At 45.4% G+C, this 12,634-nt stretch overlaps 1 protein-coding gene across 1 annotated transcript in view; it reads left to right on the top strand.

Moving 5' to 3' along the window:
• The window catches only part of igf1ra (insulin-like growth factor 1a receptor), a 71,657-nt gene that overhangs the window by 43,193 nt on the left and 15,830 nt on the right, over nt 1-12,634 (top strand). The window contains exons 3-10 of the mRNA XM_084555111.1: nt 5,063-5,363; nt 6,287-6,423; nt 7,016-7,166; nt 7,888-8,096; nt 8,250-8,376; nt 8,930-9,165; nt 9,306-9,473; nt 9,941-10,148. Of these exons, the coding sequence (XP_084411237.1) occupies nt 5,063-5,363; nt 6,287-6,423; nt 7,016-7,166; nt 7,888-8,096; nt 8,250-8,376; nt 8,930-9,165; nt 9,306-9,473; nt 9,941-10,148 (1,537 nt within the window). The remainder of the gene's footprint in view (nt 1-5,062; nt 5,364-6,286; nt 6,424-7,015; nt 7,167-7,887; nt 8,097-8,249; nt 8,377-8,929; nt 9,166-9,305; nt 9,474-9,940; nt 10,149-12,634) is intronic.

Below are 12,634 nucleotides of genomic sequence, written 5' to 3'. Positions count from 1 at the left end.
ATTTAGCCGACATTCCACGAAAGCTTCGGACTGGCCATTTACAGGAATCGTGTTACTGAGGCTTGTTGTTCAGCGTCTGTTCAGGTTTTTCCATAACTTATGGTTTCTGTGAATCTGTGGCAAAGTCATGCTTAATCGCTATGGTTACGACTCCCCCCTCCCGACGCCTGCTCAAGAGAGGACTTGTTTACCATCTCTGCTCCAGACTCAATAACATGTCAGTCATCGGGATTAGAACCTCCCCTGCCCGCCTGCGATTGGTCCAGCAGATGGCTCCCAGTTTAACCCCCGCCCTCCTCCTCTCCGACACCCCCTACGCCTCCTTTCCTTTCCCCCGAGCCCCACTGTGAATAATGAATGATTTCCCAACTGTCTGTCACGCTTCCTATTCCCCTTCAATGACACAGTGAAAACATACTGCACTTTGATACGTCACAAAGAATGAAATCCTAAATCTTTCATCGGATGTTTTTTACATTTCACTACGGTGACGCCTGTGATTGGTTTGGGGAAAAGTGCATAATTTTTAACGTAATATTTCTTATATTTTCACAGCGTACCTCATCTTCAGAGGTGGCAGTGGCCTGCTGGCAGTAAACGCATCGCCAGTCTTCCAGTGTAAACAGTGTAGTAGTCTACTTACACAGCATGCTCTCTAGCAAACAGGACATGACTTGCATTCAGATGTGGAGCATTGCTGCACTGCAATATTCCTCCTCTGAAGCACCGGCATTTTTATTCCGTACAGTAATGCAGTTGTTTGAACCCTTTCACCCGTCCTCTCATCCTCCTTTCTCTCTCTCTCTCACACACACACACACACACATCACAGACACACACACACTTCTGAAGGCAGACAGTGTTGAAATCAAGGCATCTCGTTATCAGGAGGAATCTGCTTTTTTGTCGACGCAGATTGCGGGTGAGGGGCGTGCTTGAAGGGTCATAACACGCTGGATCCCCTTTGCGGGCTGGACTTGATTCAAATTCATTTCACATAGAATCATTTTAGCCTCTTTAACCTTTTTGTACTGGTGTCCTTGCATGTTATTTATCAAATATTCACTGCTGCTGTTTTGGTGTCTCGCTTCTCTCCTCTATAATCGTGTTTGCAGCAAACACAACTTCTTCTCCGGATTCTGTAGCAAATCCTGAAGTTGTTAGGAGGGATTAACATTCTCCCTCTGGCCTGGAACATTCTGCAGATGCTTCGCATAGTCCGGGCGACTGGAGGATACCTTTAGAAACAAAAAACAAACAATGCACAGAACTTGTCTGCCCCTCAGGCCATTAACGATGCCTCCTCCTTCCCTCCTTCCCTCCCTCCCTCCCTCCCTGCTGCTGTTGCTGCTGCTGTTGCTGCTGTGTTTAAGGGTGGTTGTAGGGATGCACCAGCTACTGAAAAGGGAGACTCCCCTGCGCTGACCGTTGTCTCGTTTACCATTGATGAAATGCTCCTGGCCGCTCCTCGTGTCGCAGTGCTCTGGTGAACAGCAGGGGCGGGCTGGTGGTTGGCTATGGTGTCTGACCTGACTGTGTTTGCTCAGGGAAAGAGCAGGAGGGGAGGGGGGTTGTGTAACTACTGTATGAGAGGAACAACATTATAAACCTCCCTACCCCCACTCGCAGCACATATTTGACTCTGCAGCCTCGCGTTATTGTCAAAGTTTTTAGGGTTTTTTTTGCGCCTTGTTCCTGCAGTTCACTCTTTCAGCGGTTACTTAATGAAACAATGTGCACTTGAACCGGACGGGGACAAATCCCGAGACGCTGGTTGTTTATTCCAGCTCATATGATACATCCATTCAGGGGACTACAAGGATGATGACGGCTTATCTTGAGAGGAGCCCCTTTGAAGTAGTGGAAACCTACAATGCACTGCATAGCTATGTGTAGAGAGCAGCAGCGTGGAAATAGGGCCGCATTAAGAGCATCTATAAATAGAGGATTGTATCCTTGATACCACGGGTTGTTTGGTCACGCAGTGAAACCGGGTCGACTTATATGGATTTAAGGCAGCGACTCCCCTCACCCCCTCCTTGCTCTTTCCTCTGGCGGGAGGTATGCATGTTTGGAATTTTTCGTCATTGAGGAATCTGTTAAAATGATGCGGAAGGAGCAGAGCCCCTCCAATAAGGCTCATTAGAGTTTGCCTTGGCTGCCCCCTTTTGGTAGGATTCCAAGAAATTGAAGCCTCGCTTACTGTACCCCTTTCTCTCTTCTTTTCTTTTCTCGCGTCTGCAAACGTGCAACACTGATCGCCCTTCTTCTTCTTTAAACACACTCATGTCAGTATCGTATTTCCAATCAAATCGCAGCTGTTATGCGAGGACCTGTGAGTGCGTGTGTGTTGGCATTTGATGCTGTAGTTTTGAAAAAATATATATATATCTTTGCCATTTGTTTTGGATGTGCTCCAGTCGTTAGATAGACTATTAGTGAAGTACCACTGAGTGACTCAACTCCTGGTGTGACAGAACACATAGTGTGAAGCTATTCTTAGCACAGGAAAGGCCATATAGCTGGCACATACCCTCTACTTACCTGCAACATCGTGAAAATACTCTTGCAGACGGGAAATGCTGTTTGATTTCAAGGTTTTTCTTGTGATCAGATGATTATTTGAAATTCCTGAAGAACAAGCATGTATTGAATAAAAACATAATGGGTTGTTTTTTTGTTTGTTTTTTTAAGACTTGGCAAAAAAAAAAGTCTTTACTTTTGTCACAGAACTGCAAAACCCTTCCACCTCTACTTCAACTATTAGATTTGACTGAATGTGAGCAAGAATGGCAAGTATCTGAGATGCTTTCACAAGTGGGAGTGTCCGGTATCCTACCCGAATCTGTCGTGCGTGTTTGCTCTGCAGCATTGTCACCGGTGCACCGTCACGTTCTTAACCTGCACAGATGTTCTGTAAAGCGAGACGAAATATTCATAGAGAGACGAGCCCAGCAGCCAGCCCTCGTTTTCACGACCGGTTCACAAATTGAGCAAAACCGAGGAGACGTAAGGCCCCGAAAGCTGCGTTTCATTTGAAGCAAATAAATGAGCGGAGCGGAGTTTCCTCTTTGTCTCTGGCACTCACCAATATTCACATACCAACATGCACGTGCACACGTGTTACACACGCATGCACACTCATTCTTCATCCTGTGCACTCCGGTAATAGCGTCTACCATCAGGATGGCTGAAATAATATAGGAAGTAATTTATGTATCGTCACAGTCTTGCAAATTAGAATAACATGCATGAAAGATATTGGTAAAATGTGTGTGCACATATTTCCTTTCAGCTCGGGCTTTTGCACCAGGAGGCGGTTGCTAAGGAACCAGGAGTGCTGTGCCTCTTGTTTTAGTTCAGTTTAGTTCAGTTCAGTTTTATAGCCCATGTGGGGAAATTTGTCCTGCAGCAATAACAAAGAGTATAACAATAAATAGTAAACACTTAAGGCCCCGAAATATAAACAGCCCAACAATGTGGACGCCAGCCGGGGCTTTGCTGTTTTGACAGTTTCTCCTGCACAAATAAGAAGGAATCACTATTAATTTATTATATGCTACACGTTTCCCCCAAAGAAACCTGAACTCTGTATTCCCAGGGCAGCTCTGGACAGAGACTGCTCAAACAACAATCATCAGCAGGAAATACCTTGTCACCAGACCTTTCTCAAGCCTTCATATATGTCCACGCACACATACACGCCAGGTGCTGTTTCTGTGGAGTGGACTGAAACTAGGACACCCCTGCCTGCAGTGTCTCAAGATCAGCTAGCAGTGGGGAAACGTCGGCTCTCTTTCCTTTACATCTGTTTTTCCTGAAGAGCTGTAAATAGGCCTACAGTACAAATATTTTTGAACATTAAAACCAGACATCTCCCTTTTGCTGTTTTTTATTTTTTTTTTATATGTGTCACAGTTAATTTAAGAGTTAAACAGATGCACACAAGTCGTTAGGAAGACTACGAGCGAGCACTGATCTAATTTGCTCGGGTCCTGTTACCTGAATCAGTAACTTTGGTCTTTTCTGCGTCAAAGTTCGCGCTTGGACAGACTTATTCTCCAGAGGCGAGGGCTGATACGTTAAATGGTCGTGTTGCAAGCTCTGTAAGATAAATCTGACAAACCGTGAGCATGTACGATCTGTCAAGCGCGCCGTCGGGTCCGTCCACATGTGTTATCGATAACGGATTGTTGTGTGTTGTGGTTCCTCGGTGATTCCCGGTAAACAGTGAGGAGCTTCTATTATTCACGTTGCTCAAGCTTGATTTGAAACACCCGTCGCAGTCGTCGTCCGTCCACTTTTCTCACGGCCTGTAAAGACGTACAGCGGTTATCTCGTCGAGGCTATTGGAGAAGTGGAAGTGGACGTTTGATTCTAGCTCCAGCTTAGAAACATTCATAGATGTTGAACTGATTTGTTTTTATTGGCCTCTTAAGTAAAATCCAGGCATACTTGTAGTACCAGGAATTTCTGGTCTCATCCTTATGGTGTGATGATGTTAGATGTGGTCATATTAGGAGAAGTGTGTTCTGCGGTTTTGCTAAAATGGCCTTGAATTACTAACCCTGGTTGAACTGTGTGTCTTTTCTGTAGCTCACTACTTTTAAAGTCTGACACCTCTTCACTTGTTGCATCCACAGCCAAAAATAAAATACTGTAAAAATCATCTCTTTTGCAAATTAATACTGTGTTATATCAAAAAAATAAATAAAAATAGCCACGTACTTAGAAATGGCACTTGACACTTGATTTAACAAGTAATATTTGTATACGCTTCCGGCGAACTGCACACACTGAGGGTATACTCCTCTTTAACCTCTTATTTTGTCACCAAGCTAATTTCAAAAGCGATATGTCTTCATAATCCTTTCCTGCTTCGCATTGTTTTGCATTTCTGAAGCTGTCATCCGTATCTTTTGACATGTGCAATTTCTTCTTTGTCAACACCGGTTTGAACTTTGTCATCCTTGAGGTTTTTCTCGAAACCTCACTCGTAACTGTTTACGGCTCTGCCAAAACTGACCTCTCTTCCCTCTTTTTTTCCTCTGTCTCCCATCAGTATGCCCGGACCACTGCAAGCTTGCCTGTACGGACAACGGAGAGTGTTGCCACAGCCAGTGCCTGGGTAGCTGCACTGAACCCCACAACGACATGGCCTGCTCCGCCTGCCTCCACTACAACCTCGAGGGTCGCTGCGTGCCAGACTGTCCCCCGGGCACTTACAAGTTTGAGGGCTGGCGCTGCGTCACGTTGGACCTGTGCTCTAATGTGCACCTGCCCAGCGATACTCACTTTGTCATCCACGGCGGAGAATGCATGCCCGATTGTCCCTTTGGCTTCACACGCAATGAGACTAATCGGTAAAGACTTCCCCTTCACTCCTAGTTAAGGTCCTGATGTTTGGAAATGCCACGCCAGGCGGCGCACTGAATGTGCAAAGTATTTAAAAAGCTCTTTCTTATTATCTATTTTGAATTGGATTGTTTTACATTGTGTCTAAGGTTTCCCAAAGTTAAACTATTCTTCTTTAATGTTTTGTGTTTGAATTCCTTTGGGATCATAGGTCTTGGTATTATTCCATGGATAAACCTTTTGAGAATAGATGTTTATTCTTCAGCGCTCAAATACGCCACAGCAGCTTGTACTCGCTGTGGGTTCATGCATAATGAATGAATTTGCATGAAGTATCCTTGACCTGAACTTCACCTTACCTCACCCTTTAAAACGTGCTAGAAGTTCAGATTAAAGGTTTAAGTATTTAAGAAAGGGCGAAATGTGTTCTCAATCGTTTTTAACACTCGCAGACTAGCTCTCTTTTAAGGAGAGGCTCAGCTGAGCCGTCTTCCTCCTCTTGACATTCCCTTTGTTTGACACTAACTGTCGATGAGAAAACTTTTCGTTCAAAGTCTTGGTCTCGTCAATTCCCAAAGTTTCCACGCAGACCTTGCTGCTGGATGTTTTTTGGCCATTCCACTGCTGTTTTGTCTCTGAGGTCAATGCAGTGAGTCACTCTCTCACGAAAACAAGAGTTCAGTTGAGGGCCCATAAAAGATTAAACTCCATGTGAGAGGTGACCTCGTATCATGCACTGAATTTATTTGCATGATTCTTCTGGAATGCTTGGGAGCGAGGGAGTGGACAAATTATTTAAGGGCGAGGTAAAACGTTTCTCTGAAGATTTAGATCCTGCTCTTTCTTTGACAGTTTTTCCATTTTTTTTTTTTGTGTGCCCCTTGTCTTTTAGTTCTCATTCACCTCTTCCCTTTGCTTCCTCTGCGAACAGTATGCTGTGCACTGCTTGCAATGGCCTGTGTGATAAGGTCTGCACGTCCCCTGTCATCAACTCTGTGGATGCTGCTCAGTCCCTGAAGGACTGCACTGTCATCGAAGGCAATCTGGACATCAACATTCGCCAGGGAAGTAAGTGCAGCTAAAAGTCCACTGCGTTTATATAATGTGGATTTTGCAGTAGCTCAGCAGACTGTTCAGCAACACGTTCTAGGAACTTTTAGAGGACTAAACTTCATCAGATACAACGTGGCAGATTTTACGCACTTGCAGTTCTTTGCTCACAAGATGGGGAGCACTGGCCAAGGGATTATTTGCTTTGGCTGCAATCTGCCACACAACACCCTACAGAAACAATTTAAGCTATGTTTACATCAGTATGTTGCACTCAGCTGCCCTACAATAATTGTGATGAGACAGATAGTAAAAGCAGAAAATCCTTGGCTGGTGAGATGCACATAGAGGGCTGCAAAATCAACATTACATCTGCTTCCTGCCTTCTAACCTAATTATCACATTATGATATAATTCAGTTTATTTGCTTAGTTGACAGGGCGGCTCACAAGTTCCTCTCAACATATCAAAAAGATTTAAAGGCTGAGTGCTTGACTGGATATTTCTGTCACAGTTGCAGTAGAGGTGCTGTGGGGGAGGTGCCCAAAAATATGTCTTAAAGGCTTTTTTTGTGTGTTTATGTGTGACTGTTTTATGTCTTTGCCTCCAGTCCCAGATAACATAGCTTCCGAGCTGGAGAGCTTCATGGGGTTGATCCAGAAGGTGACGGGCTATGTGAAGATCCGACACTCCCACGCGCTCGACTCGCTGTCCTTTCTCAAGAGCCTCCGTGTCATCAATGGGCAGGAGCTCATCGACAAGTAAGGCACCGTTTGTCTGCGCTCGCGTGTGTGTAGTGATGTTTTTTGTACAGGACATGAGCAAACCGTAGTAGCTGGCCAGGCGAGGAAGTCGTTGGAAGGTACATGAATGTCGAAGTGGTTCCTTGTTGGAAGTGTTTCTGCTCTGGATGCGTACAGTAACATAAACTGCTATATCTAAATTTAACCTGCAGGCTTTACATAAGGTCTGGCACCAAGGCGAGATAAGTAACTGTGGTTGCAAATCTGAATGGAAAGTCTCAGGTCCACTAGTGTCTTCACTGTGATATCTACAGCAGTCTTAAGATATGAGGGAAGGTTTTTTTTGGTTATGGCCAAAGGGGTCATGGGAAAGCCTGTCGCCCTGCTTGTTATCATTTCTCCCAGGGTTCGGTTTCACTTGGAGGAATGCTGTTGAGGATGGCAGGCATTCCCTTCACTCTGGAGGTGTTCTGCTGTGTTCCTTGGAACGCTAGAGTTAAGAGCGTTAGCACGACACTGTTTCATGTCCTCCCCGCAGTTTGTTTGTCAGACAGACAAACAAACCTGAGGCCATGTGACGTGAACCTCTCCTAGGGCCTAACACTGACGCCAAGTGTCAATAAAATGCTCTTTCCAAACTCTTCCTAGCCACTTAAGCTTGAAAGTTTTTCACGTCCAATAAAAACTTTGATACTGATGTACATTTCGTAACCACCTTCTTGTCTTCTTCCGTTACCAGCATGTATTCGTTCTCCGCCATCAACAATCACAATCTGCAGTACCTGTGGGACTGGAGTCAGCACAACCTGACTATTCGGGCCGGACGTCTCTTCTTCCGTCAGAACCCCAGGCTCTGCATGTCTGAGATCCACACAATGTGGGATAAGACGAACATCAACGTGAAACCAGAGGAGGGTGACTTCCGCAACAACGGGGAAAGAGCCAGCTGTGAGTATATTCATTGTCTGATCTACACGATGCGAGTGATCTGTGATTTTATGTCGTCATTTAGTATTTATTTACATCAGAAGGGCCATGAAATCTAATTAATATTTTGATTTGTACAAGTGTGTCACTGGGGACTCTGCTCTGTCGTGACAGGTAAAAGCCATATCTTGAAATTCAAGTCTAACAGCACAAGGAGCCATACGATCAGTCTGACGTGGGAGCGCTACCAGCTGCAGGATCCTAGAAACCTTATCAGCTTCATAGTCTACTACAAGGAGTCGTAAGTACCCAGAAGACATACAAATTAATTTGTGTACAGACCTAAAAAGGTTCAACACATATGGATGAAAGTTTTCACATAAAAACCTCCTATTTTGTACACCGGTCAGCCACAACATTAAAACCACTGACAGATGACGTAAATAACATTGACCATCTTGTGACAATACAATGTTCTGCTGGGAAACTTTCAGACCTGGCATTCATGTGGATGTTACTTAGACATGTAGCAGGTAATTCAGGTGATTCGGGTAACAAGACCCTCCTAGACCAGACCAGGCTGGTCTGTGGGATGCACTGGAACAAGATTGATCCAAAGAGCCCCCTCCCCTCAACCCATAGGACCCACTAACAACATTCTGTTACCAGACACCACAGGACACCTTCAGAAGGTCCATGTCCATTCTCTGATGAGTCACAACTGTTTTGGAGGCACAAGGGAGACCTACACAATATTAGGAAATTGGTCATAATGTTATGCCTGATCGGTGTGTATGTATACTGATGACGTCTTAGACTGGTTACCCATGCGGTTCCTATTGTGTCGTCTCCAGTCCTTTCCAGAACATCACAGAGTTTGATGGCCAGGACGGCTGTGGCTCAAACAGCTGGCACATGGTGGACGTGGATCTTCCCTGGGATGGAACCACTGATCCAAAAGTCACTATTCAACAACTCAAGCCCTGGACCCAGTATGCCATCTTTGTGAAGGCCATCAACCTGCAGGTGGAGGACAAACACATTACTGGGGCGAAGAGCGACATCATATACCTTCGCACACGGCCATCATGTAAGTTTGAGAACTTTCCTTTCGCCGCCAGTGCTGCAGATGTTGACGCCGTTTTTAAGTTATTAGCAATTACTGTGTGTAATTAAGTGACCGCGCGAACCAGAGTTTAATAACATGTCATGACTTTGGGCCTGTTCCAGTGCCATCTGTGCCTAAAGACGCCCGCGCATATGCCAACTCCTCAACTAAGCTGGTGGTGAAGTGGTCGCCTCCAGTCTTCCCCAATGGCAATCTGTCCTACTACCTGGTGCGCTGGCAGCAACAGCCTGAGGACAGGGAGCTATACCAACATAACTACTGCTCCAAAGGTCTGCATTACACAATATACAACACAATGAACAGCCTTCTACTGTCTGAGCTTTCCCTTAGATGAGTTCTCACATGTTCTTACTAAGTAGTTGCGGGAAATGTGATTATTCACTTTCGCCTAGGGTCAGGTGAGAACATTGTATGACTCAGGTTTGTGCATGAATGAAACAATAGGCAGCAACTGATTAGCCCAAAAGATGTGAAACAGGAAGAAATATGTTGTTCTCCACCTGCTCATAGTCTTTGCATTAAGATAAGCTAATTATCTGCTGTGTGTAGTTTCATATTTACTTACAGATATGAGAGAAGTATCAATCTTCTCATGTTTCTTTGAGGAAGCGTATGAGTGTACTGCATCTCTCAAAATGAGTCATGATTCCTTTGATATTAAAACATGAGATACAAAACAGCCCTGGTACTGCTTCACTCTTTTTGTCCCTGACTTTTGCTTTGGTTTCTCAAACAGAGCTGAAGGTTCCCATCCGGATCTCGGCGACAGGGCTCTCAGACATGGAAGACTGCACCAAGCCCACCAAGTCAGACCTGGCAGGGGGAGACAAGGGTCAGTGCTGTACTTGCCAGAAGACGTCGGAGGAGAAGGACCGGGAGAAGGATGACCGCCTCTTCGTCAAAGAATTTGAAAATTTCCTCCACAACGCCATCTTTCTGCCGAGGTACGGTAAAACAGGGTGGAGATAAGCCTCATGCCGATCTCTTTAGTCTGGCTTCTTTTCATATGGCAGTCAAAGAGCACAACATGTTGGCCTCGAGGGGTTAAAATCAGGATTTAGCTGGTGGCTCAGGTGCGACTGCTCCTCTGTGGAGCCGGCTGGATCCGAGCATGAGGGCATAGATGGACCGGACGGGGGCTGAGCGGGCCCGCTGAGCCCGGCCCCTTTTCCTCGGGTGGAGCAAATAAGGAGACACGCTGAGTGGGATCCAAAGCCGTCTTAGCGCTCTTGTGGCTTTTTGTTGCCGTGGCAACGGTGGCACAGGGGATGTTAGGACCTAACAGGCGGCAATTTAGGCAACACAAACAAACCCAGGAGAGCGATGTGATTAAGGAGTCTGAAGGGTCTAGTTTGGCTGCACACTAGCTGCTTAAGCTTTTGTTCCCCACAATAGGGACTGACATCTGTGTTGTGTTATCGTTTAACTTGCTCGTGGCTATGTATGCCTCACTGTTTCAAAGACTCCAGCTCTGCTCTTCTCTCACACTTCTCAGACAGACAGTCGCACACGATCTATGCGCTTGCGAGCACTCTCCTTGTGATATATCACGGGAAAATATGGAAATCTCTTTAATATACCTCTCATGAGGATCATATATATGTCAGGTGTCTTATAAATCTGTATCTTGAATGATGAGCATCCAGAGTTCATTCACTTAAAGAGGGAATTAGATCAAGAATATGTCTTCCGAGGAAACATGATAAAACATAGCCTTCTACTGCTATTGAACTCATCGTCTATACGCCTCCTCCTGTCGCTGTCTGTGTTGATTTGTTGTAGTTTAGCTGTCTAGGAAACTGCCGGTGGCAGGTCCCTGGCCTGCAGCGAGGGTCTCAGCCAGTGTATGCACAGGCTCTCCACTGTAACACAGCCAGCATTATTCCAAACCACTCCAGGGAAAGGCTTTGAAAATCTTTTTTTCTTAAACGAAAGTTCAGAGTTTAGACCCTGGGTGAGGGGGAAAAGAGGGTGCACGAAAACAGAACCAGAAAAAGAAGAGGAAATGTTTTCCATTCTGTCCCCCTCGACTCGGCACTCCACTCTGCTCCTCCCCTTGCACGCTCTCTTTGTCCGAGGCGTTTTTTTTTTTTCTGGAAAGAGACAGCTGCCAGGAAATGTACAGTGAATCCATCTGGAATTTAAATGAATGAGGGAAGAGCCTCATCAGCGCTAGAGCACAAACAGAAAGCAAGAAAATCAGGCTGATTTAATGGAGGAGAGGAGGGGAGGAAGTACAGAGGCTGCACAAAGAGAGAGACTGCCAATATCTGTTTAGTAGACCTTGTGGTGCGATGCAAACCTGTTATCAGTGGACTGGAGCATTTATTTACTGTAATCGCCTGCTGTTGAAACTCAGAATTCATACAGACGACTTGATAATGACTCCCTGGAAGTTTCCGCTTCTTCTCTACGCACCCAAAACTTGGCCATTGCGTAAAGGTATACCTTTTTTTTTTTTTGGAAAGTGGGGTCAGGACACTAAATGTAGCTGCAGTCAGCCGATGAGACTTTTCACAATGTTCCCGGCTGCCTTTGTTGTTCTAATGCCCATATTGGTCTCACAAACGCTCCCTCATCTTCATTTTTCTCACGCGTCTCTCTCTTCTTCTCCTCGCGTTGGCTTTTGTGACAGGCAACTCGTCAGCATGAATCAGGCTCACGCATCTGTGTCTTTGCTCTGTCTCTCTCTTTCTCTCGGCTGTCACGTTCCATATATTTATGATGCATTGTCAGTAGAAGCTGAAGTGCTAGGCTTTGCATTGCTGGACAGCACCACTCGTAACTGTCAGGGAGGAATGTTGACATGTCGGTGCGACTGGTCTTTCCCACGTATCCGTCTGCGTCTCCTCCTGTAGTCTGCAAAATGTGCTCGACTTGAAGCTTTACTTGTTAACCCTCTTGGTTTAACATTGCACTCTTGGTAGAGTCAATTGTTGATTGACAGAAAAGTCAATCTTCAAAGATTCTTTGGTTATGGTTCTTATTTGTGAGGATTTATGGCTTTTGTTTAGTCTGAAAGGACTGATAAAAATATTTTTGGGTTCTGTTCTGAACTTCTGGCCAGAACATTCTGTGCAAATGAATCTTTGAGCTGACCTGTATATACAGTATTTAAACCATAGCCATCTCTTCATTCTGTACATCTCAGTCAGAGTCTCTTTTCTTCGTCCGGCTGTAGGCTGCAGGTTTCGCAGGTAGACAAAATACCCCGTGTGTCTTGCGAGACCGCTGCTGCTGCTGCTGCTGCAGTCACAGCTGTCGCCACGTGTTTGCCCTCGGCAGTGATGATGTCCAGCTCCACGAGGCCGCGCAGCTTATGTTTCCACTTTGGTTGAGAATGTCTGTCACACAAATGTTCTGCAGACTATTTTGTTGTTTTTTTGGTTTTTTTTACATAATTTGGAAAGTATCGCCATGTCTGGTTTTT

This window comes from Chelon labrosus (genome assembly GCF_963514085.1).
Source record: "Chelon labrosus genome assembly, chromosome: 11".
Taxonomy (NCBI): Eukaryota; Metazoa; Chordata; class Actinopteri; order Mugiliformes; family Mugilidae; genus Chelon; species Chelon labrosus.
This window is presented reverse-complemented; position numbering and strand designations above follow the sequence as displayed.